The sequence below is a fragment of the Diadema antillarum genome, unplaced genomic scaffold, assembly GCF_040938485.1.
Source record: "Diadema antillarum isolate AM-2024a unplaced genomic scaffold, OU_Dant_1.0 seq00001004_RagTag, whole genome shotgun sequence".
Classification (NCBI taxonomy): domain Eukaryota; kingdom Metazoa; phylum Echinodermata; class Echinoidea; order Diadematoida; family Diadematidae; genus Diadema; species Diadema antillarum.
The window spans coordinates 263,899-285,364 of NW_027271842.1; the positions used below are offsets into that span (position 1 = coordinate 263,899).

The 21,466-nt window shown below is 38.9% G+C and overlaps 1 protein-coding gene and 1 long non-coding RNA gene across 2 annotated transcripts in view; one reads left to right on the forward strand and one right to left on the reverse strand.

Annotated features, from left to right (window-relative positions):
* The first annotated feature begins 744 nt into the window (after positions 1-744).
* LOC139742541 (glutathionyl-hydroquinone reductase YqjG-like) overlaps positions 745-21,466 on the forward strand; it is a 107,636-nt gene continuing 86,914 nt past the window's right edge. The window contains exon 1 of the mRNA XM_071653073.1: positions 745-925. Coding sequence (XP_071509174.1) covers positions 814-925 — 112 coding nt within the window. The 5' untranslated portion in view covers positions 745-813. The remainder of the gene's footprint in view (positions 926-21,466) is intronic.
* LOC139742539 (uncharacterized) lies at positions 15,289-21,309 on the reverse strand. The gene is made up of 4 exons (XR_011711708.1): positions 21,055-21,309; positions 18,792-19,064; positions 17,722-17,814; positions 15,289-16,394 (listed from the first exon to the last, which is right to left on the reverse strand). It is a non-coding gene; the product is annotated as an uncharacterized lncRNA (long non-coding RNA).

Sequence of the window (21,466 nt, forward strand, 5' to 3'; positions counted from 1 at the left end):
GTCTATAGATTATACTCTTCATATCGGGAGACTCAATATGCTTTGGCCAAATAACAAGATAACTTGAAAGAATGGAGAAAAAAAAATGTAAGGCCTACAAAGAGAGTCTGATTCTTAAATTAACAAAAACAAAAACACCTCCCCCAATTTGGTACTTTTGAAGTTTCCAAAATCCCTTCAAAGCTAGCCACAATTATTCATTATGCTCAGTTGCAAATCGTGAACAGATAAGCCTATACATTGGAAATTGCTGTTTGTAAATGTGACGAGAACAACATGACTATTTTCGAGAACTACCATACTTAAAATTATACTCTCGAAAATGCAAAATCAGGGCCAAGAAGCTGCACTGATGGTTACCACTGATTGAAGAGTTAAAATTGATTGTAAAGTTATCATAGTTTTATGCAATGCGGCCCGACCATATTCATATTCATAAACCCCCTACCAGTAGCATGACAATCTCATACTTAACTTACTTTTTTTTTTTTTACAAAGCTGATGCTTGCTGAGAGTAAACAATTTTGTGTTTACATATTTCGTTGAGTAAGCAAGCACTGACCCATACCAAGCCCTCAAAAAGCCCTCTACCGTTGGCCGAACAGCTGCATTACTGTATTACCAAACTGTCGTCTGCTATCATCACATCACGACCTCCCTCAGTCGAGTGCACAGCATTCTCATTGTACCGCACCGACCGTTGCATTGCGTTCTACGAACTGTACGCGTCTGTGTGTGCTCATCACGTAACCATCGGAGGTGGACTTGATAACGCGAGAATAAATCTGAATCGTTGAGAGGATATTTGCAGAAATGGCATCGCAAGAACCAAAAAAGCAAAAAGTAGATTCATCTTGGGGAACAGATATCTCCAAGAAAGGTGAATTCAAACGAAAGCCTTCCGCATTTCGGAACTGGATTACCGGTGAGTGGATCTACAGTAGTACAGCCCAGGGTGTCGTTCATCCCAGTCCCGTGTCTGTAAATAGACGTGTATTATGAATTCTGGTAGTAGTGTATGTAGAGTAGTGTGAAAATATGTTTATCTTTAATCAACTCGATGGGATAGCTAAATTTATTAAATACTTTGAAATGGCGCACTGCCAACAAAGTATCACATGAGTTTCCAGGAAATCATAGACCCCAACCTTCTTCTTCTTCTTTGCTTGAATTCCTCCAGTCAGGAGAACTGCTAAAGTTGCAGAGTTGTCTAGACTAAAGTAAAAATGTGAGGTCTATGAATGAATAGTCACAAGGTCACAGGATAACAGCTGGATAACAATAATGGTACTACACGGCTATACGTTTGGCAACCATACATTCATCCTATCTTGAGCTGAGGGTCAGATGTGATATGTGTGCATGTGCCGTGCTGTGTGCGTGTAAATTAATCTAGGCCTACTACTGTAAAATTTACTAGATCAGGGCCCCTTTGCTAGAAACTTTGCGTTTAAACGCAACTTGCAACTGATTGTCACTGGCCAATCAAAATCATTGTTGCATGCATGTCTTCTTAATAGGGCAGACCCTGAGCCAATCAGAATGGTTGTTTCAAAATTAGCAATTATTTGCAATTGATTGCAACTTTCTTGCAACGGGGCCATCTACTAGACCCCTACTAGTAGTACTGTACTAGATTATTGAAGACCCACATCGCATACCGGGTATCAATAATTACATTAAATTGGTAGATCTATGTAAACACACAACTGTTACAAGACACATCCAGGCGGGGGCGCACCAGACGTGTGCCCCCGTTCATTTTTAATGAACAACTTGAGCTTAGATGTGACATAAGTCATAGCTCTCTAGCCGTCATGCGATTAATACAACTTCGTTTATTACAGTCGCCACAATGCCACGATATTGCGACAGTTGGAAAGAACCAATCTGATACTAGTATAGTAGTGATAGCCACAAGTATTCAGTGGTTGGTTGCCACACGTGGTACATGCGATCAGTGCAACTTACTAATATTGTAGACATATACCTGAATGAAACCTCTGAAGTTTGAATGAAAGCCTCTGAACGAAAGAAATGTTTTATGAATTTTCTGTGAACTTGATTTATATTTCTTGTTTAGGAATACAACTAAGGAACACTTGTCGTTGTACTGGTACAAGTGCACTGTGGTTCATTGCAAGAGTCAAGTCCACCTACGGTATTCAATAAGAGGGCGTTGCTGTTTCAATTTCAGCCAATTTCTTTGGTTTGAATTCGTTAAAGAACTATGTGAAGCAAAGATTAATTGTTTTCTCTTTGTTTCTTTCCTTTGTGCCCCTGTTCACTATTCTGAGGGATCTATGTGTCTAGCTTGATTTTTATCTAAATTGTAGTAATACCTTGCAGTCATGATGTGACCCGTGTTTGCATCATACATTATAACCATGATTCGATTGGTAATCTGTAAACATTGTTGTAAATCTTGCCTTCGGTGATAGATTTGCATAACTGAACATACATTAAAATGCAAACAGGGAGCCACCACTATGATTTGATTGATCAGTATATCATTGTTATATTTGCCTGTGAAGATGGAATTATAGACTTGCATTTGAGCATACAGTCAAACCTGCCTTAGCGGCCACCTGTCTATAGTGGCCAACTGCCATATGCAGCCACTGAACCCCCCCCCCCCCCTTCCCCAGAGCCGGAGAGAAAAGCCATGATACAGGGATGCCAAGTTCAAATAAATTTTATGAGTGAGATTTTCATGACTCGGCATCTCGGCATGCGAATGTGCGCGCGAGCGAGGGTGTGGGAGGGGTTTTTCCCTCCTGTGGCCCGAGTCCCACGGTAGGGAGCTTTTTCAATTTCAATTTTTATTTTTTGCGATCAGGTGCCTACTTAAGTGACTATAAGACAAAAGGGAAATATACCTTCATTTGCAACTATCACTGTAATCTTTTGAGCTATGCTCATTATTATAGGCCCAAGTTGCAGACTTCGCCTGATGCGTGAGAAAAATGGGTGCCATGCGTGAGATCGTGAGACGGCCCCTAAATGCTTGAGTCTCACGTAGAATGCGTGAGACTTGGTACAATGTAGCTCTGATGATAAAGACCCTGTCTATAGCAGCCATTTTTTTTTCATCTCCCTTGGGTGGTCGCTATATTATACAGGTTTGACTGTACATTCTGTATATAATGCAAACAGGACCTGCCACTGTGACAATAAGCTGCCATGCCTAGTGAGCATATGAAACATACCTTAACCCATTGAGGATGGGCTGATTTTGCTACAACACATGTTTCCCATAGACACTTGCCAGAGTATACTTGGGGAGTTGGGACTCGTCCTCAACAGGTTGAACATATTGTGAACTCATTGCAGTTCTTTAGTGTACAATGTAAAAGTCAAAGGATTCAAAGCATTCAGAGTTTGTGGCAAGAAAGAAGACTCAAAGAGCTGATTGTGGGACAGCCTTCATGTTATATTCAGCATATTCATGCTGAACTGTTGCAGTTTGTTTCATTTGATAGACCATCCCAGACATGGACTCCAAAAAGGAAGAAACACATGTGAGTGGACTACCCTAAAGTGTTGTACATATTGGTTTCTGAAGTAATGTGCATGTGGCATGACTCTGCATTTCTGACGGCCTGGCCCCTCCACTTCCACTGGTCAGAGGGATGGCATACCAAACTCGTTCCCTATATGATCTCCACTAAGAATGATTTTCATGTGACAAAATCCGGTGCGATGATTAAAAAAAGAAAGAGTATTATAAGGACGGCACTGGACTTTTCATGTGGAGATTTCTTTTAGATGGGGCATAGGTTCTTTGGACTCCTGAGAAATTAAAGGAGGGGGGTAGATTGGGGTTGGAATGAGAGCTCACCTGAGATTGGTGCTTGCATTGAGCACTGTTTTGGATTAAGGGGGGTCTCTGAGGCAGAAAAAGCCTGTGAAAAGCCCACAAAAGGGGGGGGGGTTGGGGCTGGGGCTCAGAAATTTTGGCAGTCCCAAGGTATGGGGAGTGCATTCAAAAAGAGGGAACGGAAATGCACATATCCTAAATGCTACAAAGTGAGGGGGCCATATACTGTCAGCCAGACTGATATTGTTTGTCAAAATTCTTCTTAAATCATTGTATTGTAGACCGGTTCTTTGCCTGCTTGTCTGCCAGCAATGTGTCCCAACTTCCCTTATCAATGAGACAGTCGGCCCATAATTTGCATAGTGTAGATAATGTGTGTCAGCTTTGTTTAAGCATCTATTCAAAGGGGGTGAGGAGGGAAAGCCACAGGGGTGGTGATGTAGAAAAAGACAAACAAGTAAATCTTTTTTAATTTACGAGCAGTGAATGATTGCCAGAGATACAGTACATGCTACTGTAAAAGTGGAAATTTGTGCGGTTTTGAAATTTTCGTGCAATTTGGGCAACCAGAACCTATAGTGCGAAAATTAAAAGCACGCAGATAGTTTTGCCTGCCACATGTTCCAGTAGTTGATGTCTTGATTCCGTGGAATTAAAAACATGCAAAACTCTTTTTGCCTGGTTTAGCGCGAAAAATTAGTCACGCAAAAAATATCCACTATTACAGTATGCATTCACATCACCTGATGAAAATGAAAGGGGTATTTAACTGTCAATGGTGTAAGGGCAGGCAGGGAGGAATAAAAGCAAATGAAAGCGATCATGGGATTGCAACTGGGTTGACTGACGTTGACTAGCAGACTCCAGTATGGAGGTAAACTTTTTAGCTCTAGCGCCCTCTTTTGGCTGAGCAGCAGTTATCATGAACTAGTGCCATGAAAACTATGAGTGTATACCCTTCAATGGCGCCAACTGTACTCTCTATATCTTCTGTTCTCGTTCAGCAGCGGCGGATTGGGGGGGGGGGGGGAGAGGGAGGGATGTTTTTGGGGATTCCATGTGTGTACTCCAAACTGTACATTGATGTGTCAGAAATAGACATGTAGGTTTGTATACATAGGCCTATAGAATGACAGCAGCAGATAAGGATGATGATTGAAAAAGCTTGTTTTGTTTTCAATTTTACAAGACATTTACATAGGCATAGGGGAATCAAATGGAAATAAATACCTGCAAAAGAGAGTGAGTGAGGGAGAGAGACTGTTAGATGGACTGAAGGCAAGATCTAGAGAAACAAAAGTAAAGTGAAATAAATGATTGATTGATAGAGAAAATGCAATATATTAAGAAAGCATGCTTAGGTAAAATGAAAATAGAGTGAAATGGATGAAGAGAAAATGCAATATTTAAAAAAAACTGCTAAAAAAACTGCAAATGAAATGAAATAAAGAGAGAGAGAGGGAGGGAGAGAGAGAGTGAAAACAGAAAATGATGCGCAAGGAAAATTGGGATGATAATGTTGATCTGTCATTAATTTGGAATTGTGAGATTGCAAATATTCTCCAAAGCATTCACCCTTTTGCTTATCAAATTATGTAAATTGTGAAGTATATTATTTCATCACTGAAATAACAGAGTTAAAAAATGGAGAGAGTTTATTATAAAAGAAAGAAACAAACATGACATTTTTATGCCCATTCATTGGCTGTATTTCATTTATTTCTCTTTCATTTTTAATGTGCAGTATCTGAATATTCATTAAATATGTGTAAAATGTAAAGGTATATATCTACGGTTAGTCTTGGTGTAACTGTAGATATACTGTATGAGACCCAATTCACTTCAGGCGGGCTAAAGAGGGGATCACTGTTCACACATGATGGGATGCCATGGGTCAGAAGGTAATTCCTTCTCTCAGATGCAGTTCATTTCATCACGTTTCCTCTCTTGCCCGTGTGCAGTCGTGTCCAGGTTGAGTTCACAAGGCGTTTCGTGCGTCACTTTGCGAGTAATCACACCCGCCTCCTGAAACTTTCATGAGGCTGGGACGCCAGCGCATGTAATCATGGGTGCCGAAACTTGTTCTAGCTTCAAAGGGACCAGCGGAAGTTGGAGGGGGTGGGGGGGGGGGGGGGGGGGAAGGGGGGATGAGGAGGCTAGGGCCGGTGTTTATAACAGCTGAACATCAGAAGAGGTGTGATTTACATTTATTTGGGGGCCCCTTAATGTGTGTGTGTGTGTTTTGTATGTGTGTGTGTGTGTGTATGTGTGCTTGCTATTTAGTCTGCCTGATGATTTCTCGGTCTGACTGTATCAATTTTTGCCATCATGCATGCCTCTCTCCCCTGGTGATAAGATTGACGCAATAAGCCAAGGTTGTCCACCTCGTTAAGAATACATTGAATCTCATCTCGTTTTGAAGAGAAACCATATCCTGAACCTATTACTGCAAGCTTGGAGTAGGAGAAAATGAAAGAAAGAAAAACAAAACAAAACTGGTGTCTCGTGTATTATGCACAGGCCAAGACAAAATAAAAGACAGTAGTTTTAGTGCTCCCGTGCTTTTTGGCAAATTCATGAATAAAGAGTGAGATTATATCTTTTACTGATATCGGGTTCAGGGTTAGGGACAATTTTTTTTTTTCAGGGTAATTTTTTTTTCTATCAGATCTGACAAAATGCAGAAATAAGTTGTCACTATAAGATCTTTGTTTCATTGTGTGTATCTTTATATCCAAATGCATCATTTTGATATACAGTAAGATAAATCTCACATAGACTTGAAATGTAATTGTAATTCTCACAGGTTTCTAGTGCTTCTTGATGATCAGTATCATCATAAACATTACCAATATCACAGGTATGTCATTACTACTGGAGAGAGTATCATAATTGTTAATTGTCATCACAATCATCATTGTGAATCTTGGCATCTCCTGGTATTGCATTTTATATGACAGTAAATTAAAAATTGACTTTTTAGAGATAAAAGAATAATGATAGACGAGTTTTCACAGGTCATTCTAAGTTTGAAGAACAATATCAGGATTTCTGTAAAGCAGGTTATTACATTACAATTTTGGTATCGAATAAAATAGTTTCACTTGGTGACTTGTGGACACTTTGAAATTTGTTCTTTTGGTCGTCAGATGAATTTGATTGCTCATTAAGTGCTTGTTTTGATGTGTGCAAAGAAGATTAAATTGTTTTAAAAATAAAATAAAATTCTTCCCCAAGATTAAGGATGTTTGATTTATACCACTTCATTTGTTATCAACCATCATCAGCAGTCATGCAGAAATTTTAGAGAAAATCTCAAAGTTTAAATATTGTAGTGACCTTTTGTGCATAAAGAGTTAGAAGAATATATATTGTTCATCGAGTGTTAGGCACATCACTGTGACCAATCTTTCAAGGTGCTGAAGTCCAAACACCATGTGAGAATATTTCCTGACATTCAACTTACTGATTACGATTCTCATATTGCATATAATAATTTAGTGACATGTTTCCACTGTTACATTTGTAGCTGTAGCTCTTGCATCAGTGCAGTCATAAAGTGTATTTTGTTCAGTGGTACTGTATACGCCAAATATTTCACGAGGTTTTTATTTTCGCAAATTTCGCGAGTCAGCTGCTATTCGCATAATTAGAAACACACGAAAATATTGACTCTGATCCTGATATGAATGTGACGTACGCGTACACAATTGCTCCATTCAGTACAGGACTACACGATCATGAAATTAACCACTCATGAAATAGTCGGGGAAATCTCGATTCGCGAAAATTTTAGACTCGCGAAATATATGGCGTATACAGTATATGATATTTTCATCATAGAAATACCTGCTTTTTCACCGGTGATCATGGATTGATATGATAGCCTTTTTTTTGCATTTTCTTTCATTTTACAGCCCATTGGCAATCTAGAATACCAAAATAGAATGAAAATGTGTTGTTGTTGTTGTTGTTGTTGTTGTTGTCGTCGTTTTTTTTTGGGGGGGGGGGGGTGGGAGGGGCGGAAAGGGAACGATCCACAGTGCAGTAAGAGGTGACCAAACTCTTTAATTCCAGTTTGTAATCTATGTCTCGCAATGAAGATATCAAGCTCCTTCCGTTAGTCAAGGTTGGGAGGCATCACTGCCATCGGGTCGTTAAGCATTCATGTTATTCAGGCAACGTTGAGATGGAGGTTCTCAAGCCCGTCTCGTCACCCGGCATTTTCATCATCAGAGGAGACGGGAGAGGTGTGAGAGGACACTTTTTTCCTCCTTTCTGTGTCATGTGTGTGAAAGGCTCATTGGTTGAAAGGTGTTTGTTTGGCCCCCTTCGTAAACCCTCCCCCCCCCCCCCTTCCACACACATACACCACCACCACCATCACCATCACCACCACCATCATATCCAGTCATACCAAGCATTTTGCATCATTCACAAAAGTTTAGCAGTAATGGATTTTTTTTTTTTCTGGGGGGGGGGGGGGAGGATTGAATGGGGTGCTTTTCAGAGCACAGTGATATTGACAAATAGCTCAAATTGTCTCCAAAGTTGATACAATGTAAAACCCCAGTGACTTCGTGTGTCTATTTCTTCTGTTACTTTTGAATGCTTCCAAATCTGTTCTTCCTGTGTTTTGTTTAGATACAAGTGGAAGGCTTTGTGGATGCAAGGTGGTTGCCAAACCCTACCCCAAGTATGCTGTATTTGCCATTTTATGCAAGATTTGACCTGCTCCTGGATATTTATTCTGTTGCACTGCATGACATAAATGTTCAGCTCATGTTGTCTCCATAGTTGAAAAAGCAATAAAACAAAAGGAAGCCCTGACTTCCTGTGTTTGCCTACTTATGTTGCCTACATGTGGCAGTTCCACCTTCGTCAAAAGACAAGATGATGCACTTGCAATTTTTCTGTCATCACCACAAAAAAATGAAGAAGAAGGAGAAATTAAAGTGCCAAAGAGTACTAGTATGATGACTCAGTGGAGTATTATTTAACCCATTGAAGATTAGTCTGGAGTATACTCCGGCAGATGTTTATGGGAAATGCATGTTATAGCAAAATCAGCCTGTCCTCAATGGGAAAAGTTCACCTGAATATATGTGTGGATTGAGTGAATGCTGCAATATCAATAGAACACATCAGTGAAAGTTTGAGGAAAATCTTTCAGGCAATTCCGAAGTTATGAATTTAAGAAGTTTCATTTCCACCGTTGCTGGCTGAGAATGCTACTGCAGTTTGTGATGTCACATGCATGGAACAATATAAAGAAAATATAGAGAGAATTCCAAAATATTGCATTTGTTTGTTTGTTGTTGTTTTTTAGTACACATTCCCTCAAATTGTTATTTAAGTATGTTAAGGTTGATATTATTCCCCCTACTTCCTGAAAGAGGCAAGCGAAGTGCATGCTCTTGTATTATGCCAGAAAAGTGACAATATGTTTAATTTTCTTTATATTTTCTTTATATATCGTTCTATGCGTGTGACATCACAAAGTGTGTTAGTCTTTTCATCCAGTGATGACAGCACTGAAGTTTCAAAAATTCATAACTTTTGAACAGTTTGTCTGATTTTCCTCAAATTTTCACTGATTTGTTCTACCAATGATGCTGAATTACTCAATCCACACAATGTATTTTGTAAGGTAAGCTTGTCCTTTCAAGGTTTTCCCTTCCTGTCCTACCCATCAAAACATGCATGCTTAAAAAATGGAAAAGTCCAAGGACCAGTACAGTGGAGTAATATAAGCCTTATCCACTCTTCTTCTCTCATCACACACACACACACACTCTCTCTCTCTCTCTCTCTCTCTCTCTCTCTCACAAGCACACAACAGATAACATAGGACAATGACAAGGTCACAAGAAGCCATGCGTCCTCACAGATAAAGTAAATTAGTTTTAATTTGCCTTCCGTGCACATTTCCTATTGTCTCCATGCATGAGAGAATAAAAGACAGAACGAAAGACGGAAAGGGAGAGACAAGTTTTGGAAAGACAAAATGTGTGTGTGTGTGTGTGTGCAGTGGCAGATCCAGGGGAGGGGGCGCACTGGGTGTGCACCCCCCCCCCCTTTATTCTTCTGAAAATAAAAGAAATAAGAAAAAATGAAAGGGGTGTGTGCGCCCCCCTTTTAGTTTTCGATTGTAGTGGCACCAGGAAATTGTGCTGAGGCCTTTTTTTTTTGATCGTCAGCCAATGAAACCTGGAGGTGGCACCAGAAATATTTTTTTGCACCTCCTCCTCCCCCCTACCCCCTACCTCCCACCCCCCACCCCCAATTTATGGAATTCCTGGATCCACCTCCGGTGTGTCTGTGTGTGTTTGTATTTGTGTGTATGTGTGTCACATTCACACAATGAAATCCCGCACATATCTCGATCATTTCCAGGAAAAACAGAAAGCGGGATGAATACGTCCAGTCTTGTATCTCACTACATGCATGGCTGCGATGAGGCAAAGAGCCAAATTGGTTGTTATGCTCTGCGTTGCTGGGCACGGCGCGATTCCCACCCCATGAATTTCACATCAGCGTGCCTGGTTACCCAAGCTCGCCGTCAGGCGACGTGACAGGACAATTATCAGGATGCGTAGACATTTGTCTTCTCCAGGAATCTCAATAAGCTTGGTTGCGTGATGTGAGTTGAAAGGAATATTGAGACAAAGAGAAAGAGAGAGAGAGATGGGGGAGCAGGAGGAGGAGAGAGAAAAGGAAAATATCAACAACCTTCCTTCCTCTATACAGGAGCACACACGTCCTTGTCCCACAAATTAAGCTGATGAAAATCTTCACTGTGCTGCAATTTCCCCTCTCTATGGATGGCACGCAATAATTCAAACCACAACACGAAGAGAAGATCTTGGTGTCCTTCCATCTCTTCACCCTGTTTTAATTCTAGACAAGTGTATATTGGTTTGATCTTTCACTTTTAATAGCTTTTTCACTCCAAGCCTCTACCTCAACAACCATGATATTGTTGTAAGAACACAATGCCATAGAAGGATTATTATTGAATAACACCAAAGTCTTCAACCTATAGTCATTATCTTAAATGCTTTTTATGTGTTTTTGAATGCACTGCATACATTTGTGTGTATGTACATTCATCGAAGCACACACAATCTGTCACATTTCATGTATTCTCATTTTATAGTGTACATAGATACATACATCTATTTAGGCTAAAAAATATTAAGAATTCAACTGTATCTTTATGTATAACTGTCGCATCGGGCTGGGATGGGAAGAAAAAAACAACAACAAAACAAAAGAAGAATGGAAATGGGTATTATATGTCAAAAGAGAGTAGAACATGATATATATATGAATTCCAGATACTATAATAACCAGAAATGTTAGCGTGCATTTTAATTTCGCAAATTTCGCAAGAGCCAATGTTTATGAAATTAGAATGCATGCGAAAGTTCTTGACTGTCTACACTATATGCATTGAATGCCAGTGGCCATTTGTGAAAGTTTCACGCCACGAAAAAAAGTGATGTTCATGAGTTTTTAGTGGAATATTTGCAACCTCTCATAAGATGTCTACGTGCTTTGGCACATTTGGGATTGAAACAATCATCTTAAAGTGTTGCAGACTTTCTGACTAGGCTGTATTGTTCTTATGTAATCGATAAAGTCTTGGGATTTTTTTTGTCTGGGAAAATTATCATCATATTAAATTGGCAACTCTGAATGGTGCTATATACCATATACTGGAAAAATAGTTAGGTAATCTGGTTGAATGCATGAAAATTGCACAGGATCAGATTGTACATATTAAAAGAAAATGGTCATTTTGAGATAGAAACATTAACTTTACTCTCCTAAAGCTTGTTGCCAGTTTACAGGTCAGAAACCCTTACAAAAAAAATTGCTATGGTATACCATAAAAATACCATACAATGTATGGTACCATACCATACTATGGTATTGTATGGTATCATAGACTTATACCATTCAAATACCATATGAATACATCACAAATACCATAGCACAAATACCATACAAATACCAGATACCATACATACACCATACACATGTACCATACATATACCATACACATACCATAACACATGTACCATCCATATACCATACATATACCATACAAATACCATACATCTCATTTACATTTTTGGGACAAATTTATGCAAATTTATGCTACCATACATCTACCATAAAAAATACCATACATCTACCATAAAAAATACCATACAGTTACCATATTACCACCATACACCACCACCAAAGCACTATATACCATCATATAGCTACCACACAAGCACCATATAGTTACCATACAACTACCATACACCATCCAGCAAAGCACCATATACCTACCATATAACTACCACAGTAGCACCATGTACCTACCATATAACCACCATACACCTACCACCGAAGCACCAGATACCTACCATATAACCACCATACAGCAACCATAGAAGCACCATATACCTACCATATAACCACCATACAGCTACCACAGAAGCACCATATACCATCATATAGCTACCACAGAAGCACCATATAGTTACCATACAACCACCATACACAATCCAGCAAAGCACCATATACCTACCATATAACTACCACAGTAGCACCATGTACCTACCATAAAACCACCATACACCTACCATATAACCACCATACACCTACCACCGAAGCACCAGATACCTACCATATAACCAACATACAGCAACCATAGAAGCACCATATACCTACCATATAACCACCATACAGCTACCACAGAAGCACCATATACCATCATATAGCTACCACAGAAGCACCATATAGTTACCATACAACCACCATACACAATCCAGCAAAGCACCATATACCTACCATATAACTACCACAGTAGCACCATGTACCTACCATATAACCACCATACACCTACCACCAAAGCACCAGATACCTACCATATAACCACCATACACCAACCAGCAAAGCACCATATACCTACCATATAACCACCATACAGCTACCACAGGAGCACCATATAGTTACCATACAACCACCATACACCATCCAGCAAAGCACCATATACCTACCATATAACTACCACAGTAGACCATGTACCTACCATATAACCACCATACACCTACCACCGAAGCACCAGATACCTACCATATAACCACCATACAGCAACCATAGAAGCACCATATATTTACCATACAACCACCATACACCATCCAGCAAAGCACCATATAACCACCATACAGCTACCACAGAAGCACCACGTATATACCATACAACCACCATACACCATCCAGCAAAGCACCATATATCTACCATATAGCTACCACAGAAGCACCATATACCCACCATAAATCTACCACAAAAACATCATACATCTACCATATGAGAACCATATATATACCATAGCGGTATCATACATGTACCATATTACCACCATACATATACCAAGAAGCACCATACACCCACCATAAATCTACCGTAGCGGTATCATGTACCATATAACCACCATACATATACCGAAAAGCACCATATAACAGCCATACATCTACCATATAACCACCTTATATCTATCATATAGCCACCATACATTTACCTCAGAAGCACCATATACCCACCATAAATCTACCATGGCGGTATCATACATGTACCATATAACCACCATATCCCGAAAAGCACCATATAACAGCCATACATCTACCATATAACCACCATATATCTATCATATAGTTGTAGCCATCATACATCTACCATAGAAGCACTGTGTGGTAAAAGCATGGTGATTTTGTGGTAGATGTATGGTGGTTATATGGTGCATGGTGGTTATATCCCTAATAGCAGAGACACATCTTAAAAACGTCTTAAAGACGTCTTTTCCTGACCAGTAAGTTGTCTTAAAGACGTCATATAATGGCACAAATAAGACGAAAACTTGCACCAACGCGAGACGTCGTGATGACGTCATATTTTTACGTCATTACGATGTCTTACTGGTCATGAAATGACATTTGAGACGTTATTAAGACCAGTAACTGACCATAATATGACGTCTTAAAGACGTAATTCTTAGCTGTCACTGGTCATGACAAGGCGTCTTTAACTCTTTATGTGCCACGGTGGAAACCCCCTGTGTGCCACGTTATTGTGAAACAGGAAGGCAGTCATGCTTTGAGAAAGAATTCTATTTTTCCAATTTGTAAAACTTCTACAAATTTCTGTTAAGATGGGCATAATAGCAGGCAAAGTTAAAGAGGAATGCCAAGATTTGTCTAGATATGAATTGTATGACGAATCTGGTTTCAGTTTTTTCTTTTGAATGACCACTTGCTACATTATTGTAAAGGCATGACCTTTGCACATGAAACCGTGACAGAAACTTAGAATGTATGAGCAAATCTAGTTGGGAACACCGCTTGATAGTCAATCACCACATAGAATGCAAGCCGTATATGAGAGGAACAAAAGCACGAGAAACGCTTTCATTGTGCCGCGGGATTAGCAATGATTAGCCGATTTATCGATCGGTTTTGGCGGCTTTGTTTGTTGAGCAGAATATGCGAAGTTGGCACGACGTCGACTGAGTCGGACGTGCGAACGTGGCACATAAAGAGTTAAGACCAGTTACTGACCATAATACATTGTATGACATGTTTAAAACGTAATTCACACATTTAAATGGGCATGAAAAGACGTCATTAAGACGTATTTAAGACCTGTTACAAGTCATGACAAGACGTCTTTACGGCATATTTTGGACATGTTACTGGTCATGAAAAGACTACATTAAGATGTGTTACTGGTCAAAATAAGTCGTAATACTCTGAAAACATTTTAGAATGTATAAATGTTCACAAAGATGTCTGTGTGATATCATTACGGTGTCAATAATTGTTTTATTTTAAATTCTATTTATCATGTAAAATGAGTAGGACAGCATTAATGCATCAAAAAGACAGATTGTTCTATGGTTACAGTATATCAATGTATAATTTACAGTAGTACTGTACTCAGTGTAATGCCCATACTTGTCTTACAACTACACCTGTCAAAACCACCTCATAAACTAACACTCAATCACTAACACAAGACAAAGACTACAATACTGCATCAAAAAATTAAATACACACAAGTTGATTAGAAACGTATTTACATAATTCAATCATGAACACAAGAAAAACACATACATTCTATATCTTGAAAAAAGGAAAACATTTTTAAAAATACACTTTGCTGTTAACATAGCAGTTTCCAAGCACATGTATTGAAGGTCTAACTAGTATATTGCTTACTAGAATCAACTGAAAGACCTGAAAATTCACACATACTGAGTAGAATAATTTAACCACCCCCCTCCAAAAAAAAGACCAGTATTTTCAACATTTGGATTTCAATATGCAAATTTCGAATGAATTTTAGGGAAAGTTGGAATTTCATCTAAAATCAATGAAAAATAGAACTCCTTTAGGTTTTCTGTAGAAAAAAAAAATCTTCCAAATGATGTAATTGATATCCATGACACAAATTCATAAAAATTTTGCACATTTCCTATTTTCCTTTGTTTTTACAGAATTTTCTGCTTTTTAAAAATGATAAGGGAAAATCTAGCCATGCTTACTTTAGACAATAATAAAATATAATTTTAAAAACTGTATACCCCCCTTGCCCCCAATGTCACTGAAGGGGGGTAATTACCCACAATTTCAGAACATGAAATGGCGGTTCTCCACAAGACTGAGCATAGAATTCATGTTATTGGCCACATTGCTGATATAGTCTGTTACTATTTCACCTTCCAAAGCTCTGATACAAACTTCCAATTTTTGGCTTGATAAAATATCCACGTGTATCAAACATTTTGAAAGCCTCTCATAAAAAGCTTATCATACGATTGACAATCTGTAGACGTCCGCATTTTCACACTGTAACATTGGCAATTCGCCGGGGCAGCGGCTGAGCTGCTGCAAGCAAGAGCACAGAAGTGCAGTCTCAACTGCTCTGTGTTGGTTGTATACCTGCTGCGATGTGGCGTGTGAGAGCCATATGACAGGCGTAGAAGTCCGCATTTCACTGACTGTATATTAGGGAGTTAAGATTGCACCTTGACATAGTCGACATGAACCGATGGCGTCATTTAAGGCTACGTTTACATGGTGCAGTGGACGACGTTCACCCGTCTGAGATGACGTGAAATTGGCAGGTTAGGAGTTCTAAGTATGGGTAGTGAACACATTGACGTACTGTTGAGAGCGAGGCACATGCGCAGTAGCCCTTTTGTTGCAGGCAGACATGATCTCGACTCCGTCCACTAGTGCATGTTCACTGAAATCTTAAACTCCCTATTGGGAAACCACACACAAGTAGACGTGCTAACTACAATAGGTTGTGGGTGTTCCAGCCTTTTTGCAAAATTGTTTATTCCACACTGACGTAGTAATTTCCATTGGGTGCTTCCTTGGAGACAAGATACAGCTAGTACAGGGTGCTGAGTAAAGCTAGCTTGCTACTTGCGAATTTTGTTACAGGGCTTGCTCTGGATCCTGAAATGACCAGTCATGTTGGGATGCCACAGCTGGTTGCTGGACTTAGAGTGCTGGGAAAAGAAGGGGATGTGAAATGAAGATTTGAAATACTGGTGGAAACTTCTTTTTGCTACTATAAATTACATCTTAGCCATATACTGAGTATCAACACAAGAGTTTTGGGTCAATTTAACATGAGTCACAAAATTAATGCTCATCTAAGTTAACATATTCATTACACTTCTTACCCATCATTGCTAATTTTCTAGGGCAAGGTGCTAGGTAAGCATGTGCCCGCTTGCCCTGGGCAAGTCAAAGTCGGGCAAGTGTTGTGGAGCAAAGGCAAAAACTGATTGCTCAAATCAGGCAAGGAAAATTCTCAAAGTAAGGTGGATTTTTTTTTTCTTAATATTCCTCAAATGCCATTATGCAGTTAATGAATTTGATCCTATCAAGGTAGGACAAACTGATCATCCAAATGGATGACTTGGTACTCTCCAGTTACTACAAACTTCACACAAAAGTATATGTTTTCATTGGCTTATACTCTTCATAATGATCTGACTTTGCAAGGAGAGGAAATTCAAGTAGAACTCAGGCAGTGAAGACTGGTCTTTAAAAGACTAAGTTTTTTAAATTGATTTCAAGATTTCTTGTTAGTGTGTAGGTGTGGATGTGCAATTCATCACATTATACACTGTACTGACTTTTAAGCAATCATTCTTATGACAGCTAGCAACCAATTCATGTCAAATTTATTTGAATCAGTTTTCAAGTACTATAAAAAGCTGTTACTTTGAATTATTTTTATAAAAAAAACATAACGGAGCTGTATGATAATTCCCATGGTTATTTAAAAAATAACGCTGGTCCATCTCAGCATTGTCACATGTGCGAGGTTAGAGTAGTGTTTTCCATCTTTCTGGTTGGTCACCATGTTATATAACCACTGTTGTGATGTAGAAAATAAATGATTATTGTCGCAAACAAATCCAATATTTAAAGCACAAAGATAGTTTTGGTAAAGAAAACTTTTAAAAATATAACTTGCTCTACAGTTGATAAGACACAATCCTAAGTATTTCTGAACAACTTTCACACTTTGAACCGAAGTAAGATTAACAATTTGATAAAAAATACATCTTGCAAAGTGCATTGATAAGGTGTATAGATTTGATCGGAGGCCCTCCGAACAATCCAAAAAAATAATTCAAATAAATTATATAAATTATACAAAAATAAATAAAAGAGATTCAGAGTAAACCATTACTGCTTGATGCCTTGCATTCATAATCAGGATGAAATACTCGAATTTTTGTTTAAAAAAAATATTTGTGAAAAATTTTCAGATTTACCCAAACTATCTTTGTGCTTTAGAATCAGTAATGTGATAATCACCTGATTCTTCTATTGCTGATGGTTGCCTCCAACATGGAATCCACACCTAATCTGTTGCCTTTTGACACCTCCTGGTGGCTATTTCATGATTTTCTGTGCCAGAGATAAAAGTGAAAAAGGTGATCCAAATTGTGACTGAGACCACACAAGACAGTACACAAGTGCCATTCATCTACCAATATTTCTTGTGAGCAATGGGAGGTGATTCATGGGCTATGGATCATTTTCCAAGAAATATTGGAAGATGAATTAAGCTTTAGAGGCTTATATTTTTCCCTTTCTATTCAATAAAAAAAAACCTAACGATTCAAAGATCCATGTATTCATTAAGCAATAAAAAGCAAGTTACAGAAAACAATACATTTTCTATTACAAATATCAGTCTAAAATTCATATCTACAGTCTCTTTAAATCAAATTATAGGCACACTTTTTGGAGTATAAAAGTGGGGAAAATCAAGCAAGTTGAAAGCAAGCTTCACATAACACATTTCCATCATATGAATACATTGTACATCATGTATGACAAAAAAAAAAATGAATTAATCTATTCTGCACATATTTTTGTTGAATATTAATTGAACTCAAATGCTCTTTCACTGAAAATGATGTGAATCCTAACATATTGCAAAATACAGAGTCATAAGTGCACTTATTTGCCTCTTGATGGTCAAATCAAATGCAAATTTGCGGGGGGGGGGGGGGGGGGGGGCAACTGCCACTGAAAGGTGGACACCATGCTCATTCAACAAAACATGTAAAAGGTTTTTTTTTTTTCACGGTCAGGCAATGCATGCGCGAACAGTGGAAAGGGTATCAAAATCACAGAAATTTTGAAAAAAGGGTTTGCTTTTCAATAGCTCGATATGTGTTCAGGGAATATATTTTACAACTCATGAAAATCTGAATACAAATACTTCATTCAGTGGAAAAAATCGAAGGGTCATTACCATTTAGGGTCCATTTTGGAAGTTCATAAACGAGCATGGTGTCCACGTTGCAATGGCAGTTGCCCCCCGCCCCCGGAATTGTAATTGGTGATGAATTATGGGTGCTCGTGTGGTATCATACCTGTGATGTACAAAACCCAAACAAGCCATGATGTCCAGCCTCCAGGACTCAGGGTCAGGGGCTCAGAGGGAGCATTGGTCATCATCATCATACAATGTGCCTTTCTCAACATGAGTGGTAGGGCAGGCTGGTACATGTGTCTCGCATCAGTTCTGCCCTACGTACATGTACGAAGCTCCCATATGTTGCCGACAAGTGTAGTTCATGTCATGGCTCCTCCAGTCGCCCTCCATTCCTACAAGCACTTTTCATGCTCGCTGCTAGCAGCCATACCTTTAAATATGAAATTAAAACAAACAAATTGACAAAAACGATTTCATTACTTCACTGGAAAGTATGAGTTTTGAAAAAAAAAGCCACTTCCTGCATTTAAATTGCCACATCAGCAAAAGTAAATTTGTTTCATGTGCTGTATTTTTATAAAGTTGCATGTTCTCTATAAATTTTTTAAAAGCCTCAATCAACATTGGAAGGCAGTGTCTAACATTGTTCAATCCAAAATTGTTGAATTGTACTAATCTAAAGTTTCATTATATAAATCAATGCAGATTGCAAGAATTCTTATAGAGAACCAATATTAACGAAAACATTTTGAATCAGCAATGTGACAATAGGCCTCTTCCAAAATCCAAATGCAAATTTGACAGTATTCTGCACATAAATAGTAGTAGCATTATGTTTAATTAGTATTAAATTTGCATTCGACATTTCTAGGGTGTTATGTTTCCAGTTCCTCCTTTTTATCCATGAAACATCACCACATACTTGCATGACAACAAAGTTAAAGAGAATTCATTTTTAAAATAGATTTTAACAATGAACAATGTAAAGGCTTCATTTAGACAAAACATGTAGCAGGATAATGTATTTATTTCGCAATCGCAATGTCACTCATTTATCATTATCACTGACAACTGATACATGAACATGCAATCTTCTTGAGTACACACAGCCTCATACTCACAGGCTGTAACACACTAATATGCATGGGTTAGACTGTTTTGTGTTCCATATGGGCCGTGGGCTCTGACCTTGTCCTTGTCTGTAAGAATTGTAACATTGTCATTGACAGTGTCAACGACAATAGATTAATTGTGACAATGAATAATATCCTGCCAGTACTATAAACCTTCGGTGAAGCCTTAATTATGTTGAACTTGGATTTCTGTTTAACCCGTTGAGGACGCTACAACACGCATTTCCCACCTGCACGAGTATACTCGGGACTCGTCCTCAACGGGTTAAGTTACACGTTATGTAGTTGCAAGTTCCGTCTTTGTATTTTGTAATGCCACAGTAGATCTTGATTATTACGGCAAAATTTAGGAAGAATCTTGCAAGTCCTAACAAGCACAATCCTGTCAAGCACAGTCCTGAGCCGATTCCAGTTAGAATATTGTTTCCTATAAGGTTGCATTTTCTTCTACCCAGCTAACGAGCTACATGTAACAATATCGAACACGACGTGTGCAATATGTGTAGGCCCTACTTTCTTTGTCGTATTTTTTTCTCATTGTTTTCATTGCCACTACCCTACCTTACATGACCACTTCATGATCTTGATTATCACTATAGGCCTATTCAAATTATTTATACAGATTATTCATAGACACATGATCTAGGCCCTACAGGCATTTGGACATCCTTTCTTTGAAAATTGTGGCAAGTATTGATTTCATCATTTAGTCAGCAAAAAATGTTGACAAATATAAAGTCACACGCAGGATGAAATTAACTAAAACGATAAAAAACAGACGCATCAAGATCACTTTCTTTCTTCAACTTTTTACTGTCGAGCCAACGTAATTATTGTGGTTAAACATCAAACAAACGGCTCTATCACAGACTACAACAATCGATTATAATTGTTTTATCGCTCTCCCACATAATCGATCACCCATCGTGCTACGCTACACACAGCCGTGGATCAGCGTACTTTTGAGTCAAAGGTCTATCTGCATATTCAACACACCGATCTTGATCACTTAAGTCGATTATTTCTGCGTAAGCGGGCTTATAAACTTGCGGTTGCACTGTAAATTACTGCAGGATGTGATTTCATTTTGACAGAAACTGCCTCCACATCTATGTTGGTTAATTTAAGCACTAACTGCGACCAGCAGCCCCATACGCATAGTGTATGCATGGGGCTGCTGGTCGCAGTTAAGCACCAACACAGAAAATTATCTATGGGACTGTGGGAGTAAAAAGAATATTTGCCGAGTGCGAGTGGATGGAGAACAGGCATCAAATAAATTCTTACCGAATTTGACGTGGAATTGTTAGTTCTTTGATGAAACCGGCCTCTTCAGCGAACAGATGCTTTTATGCAGTTCACCTTTCCACTTCCAGTCTCCAAATTTGGCATTCAATCTCCGATCTTTCGAGACGTGTCCTTCGCTTGCGTTGGCCACATCTAACGGTTACAATTCGAACAATGGCGGGCACTGCACGACTGCGCATACCGCGCGCTGGCGGTTAACGTACGAGCTCTGCTTTTGGCGCGCACGGCCAGGGGATGGCATAGCGAAGGGGACTACTTAGTATTGGTATATGGCTATGGCAGGGCTCGACACTAACTTTTATTTTTGGTGGCCCGATCGGGCCACCAAAATCATTAATTTTTATTTTTTGGTGGCCCGAAAGTAAAATCTGGTGGCCCGAAAAAAAAAATC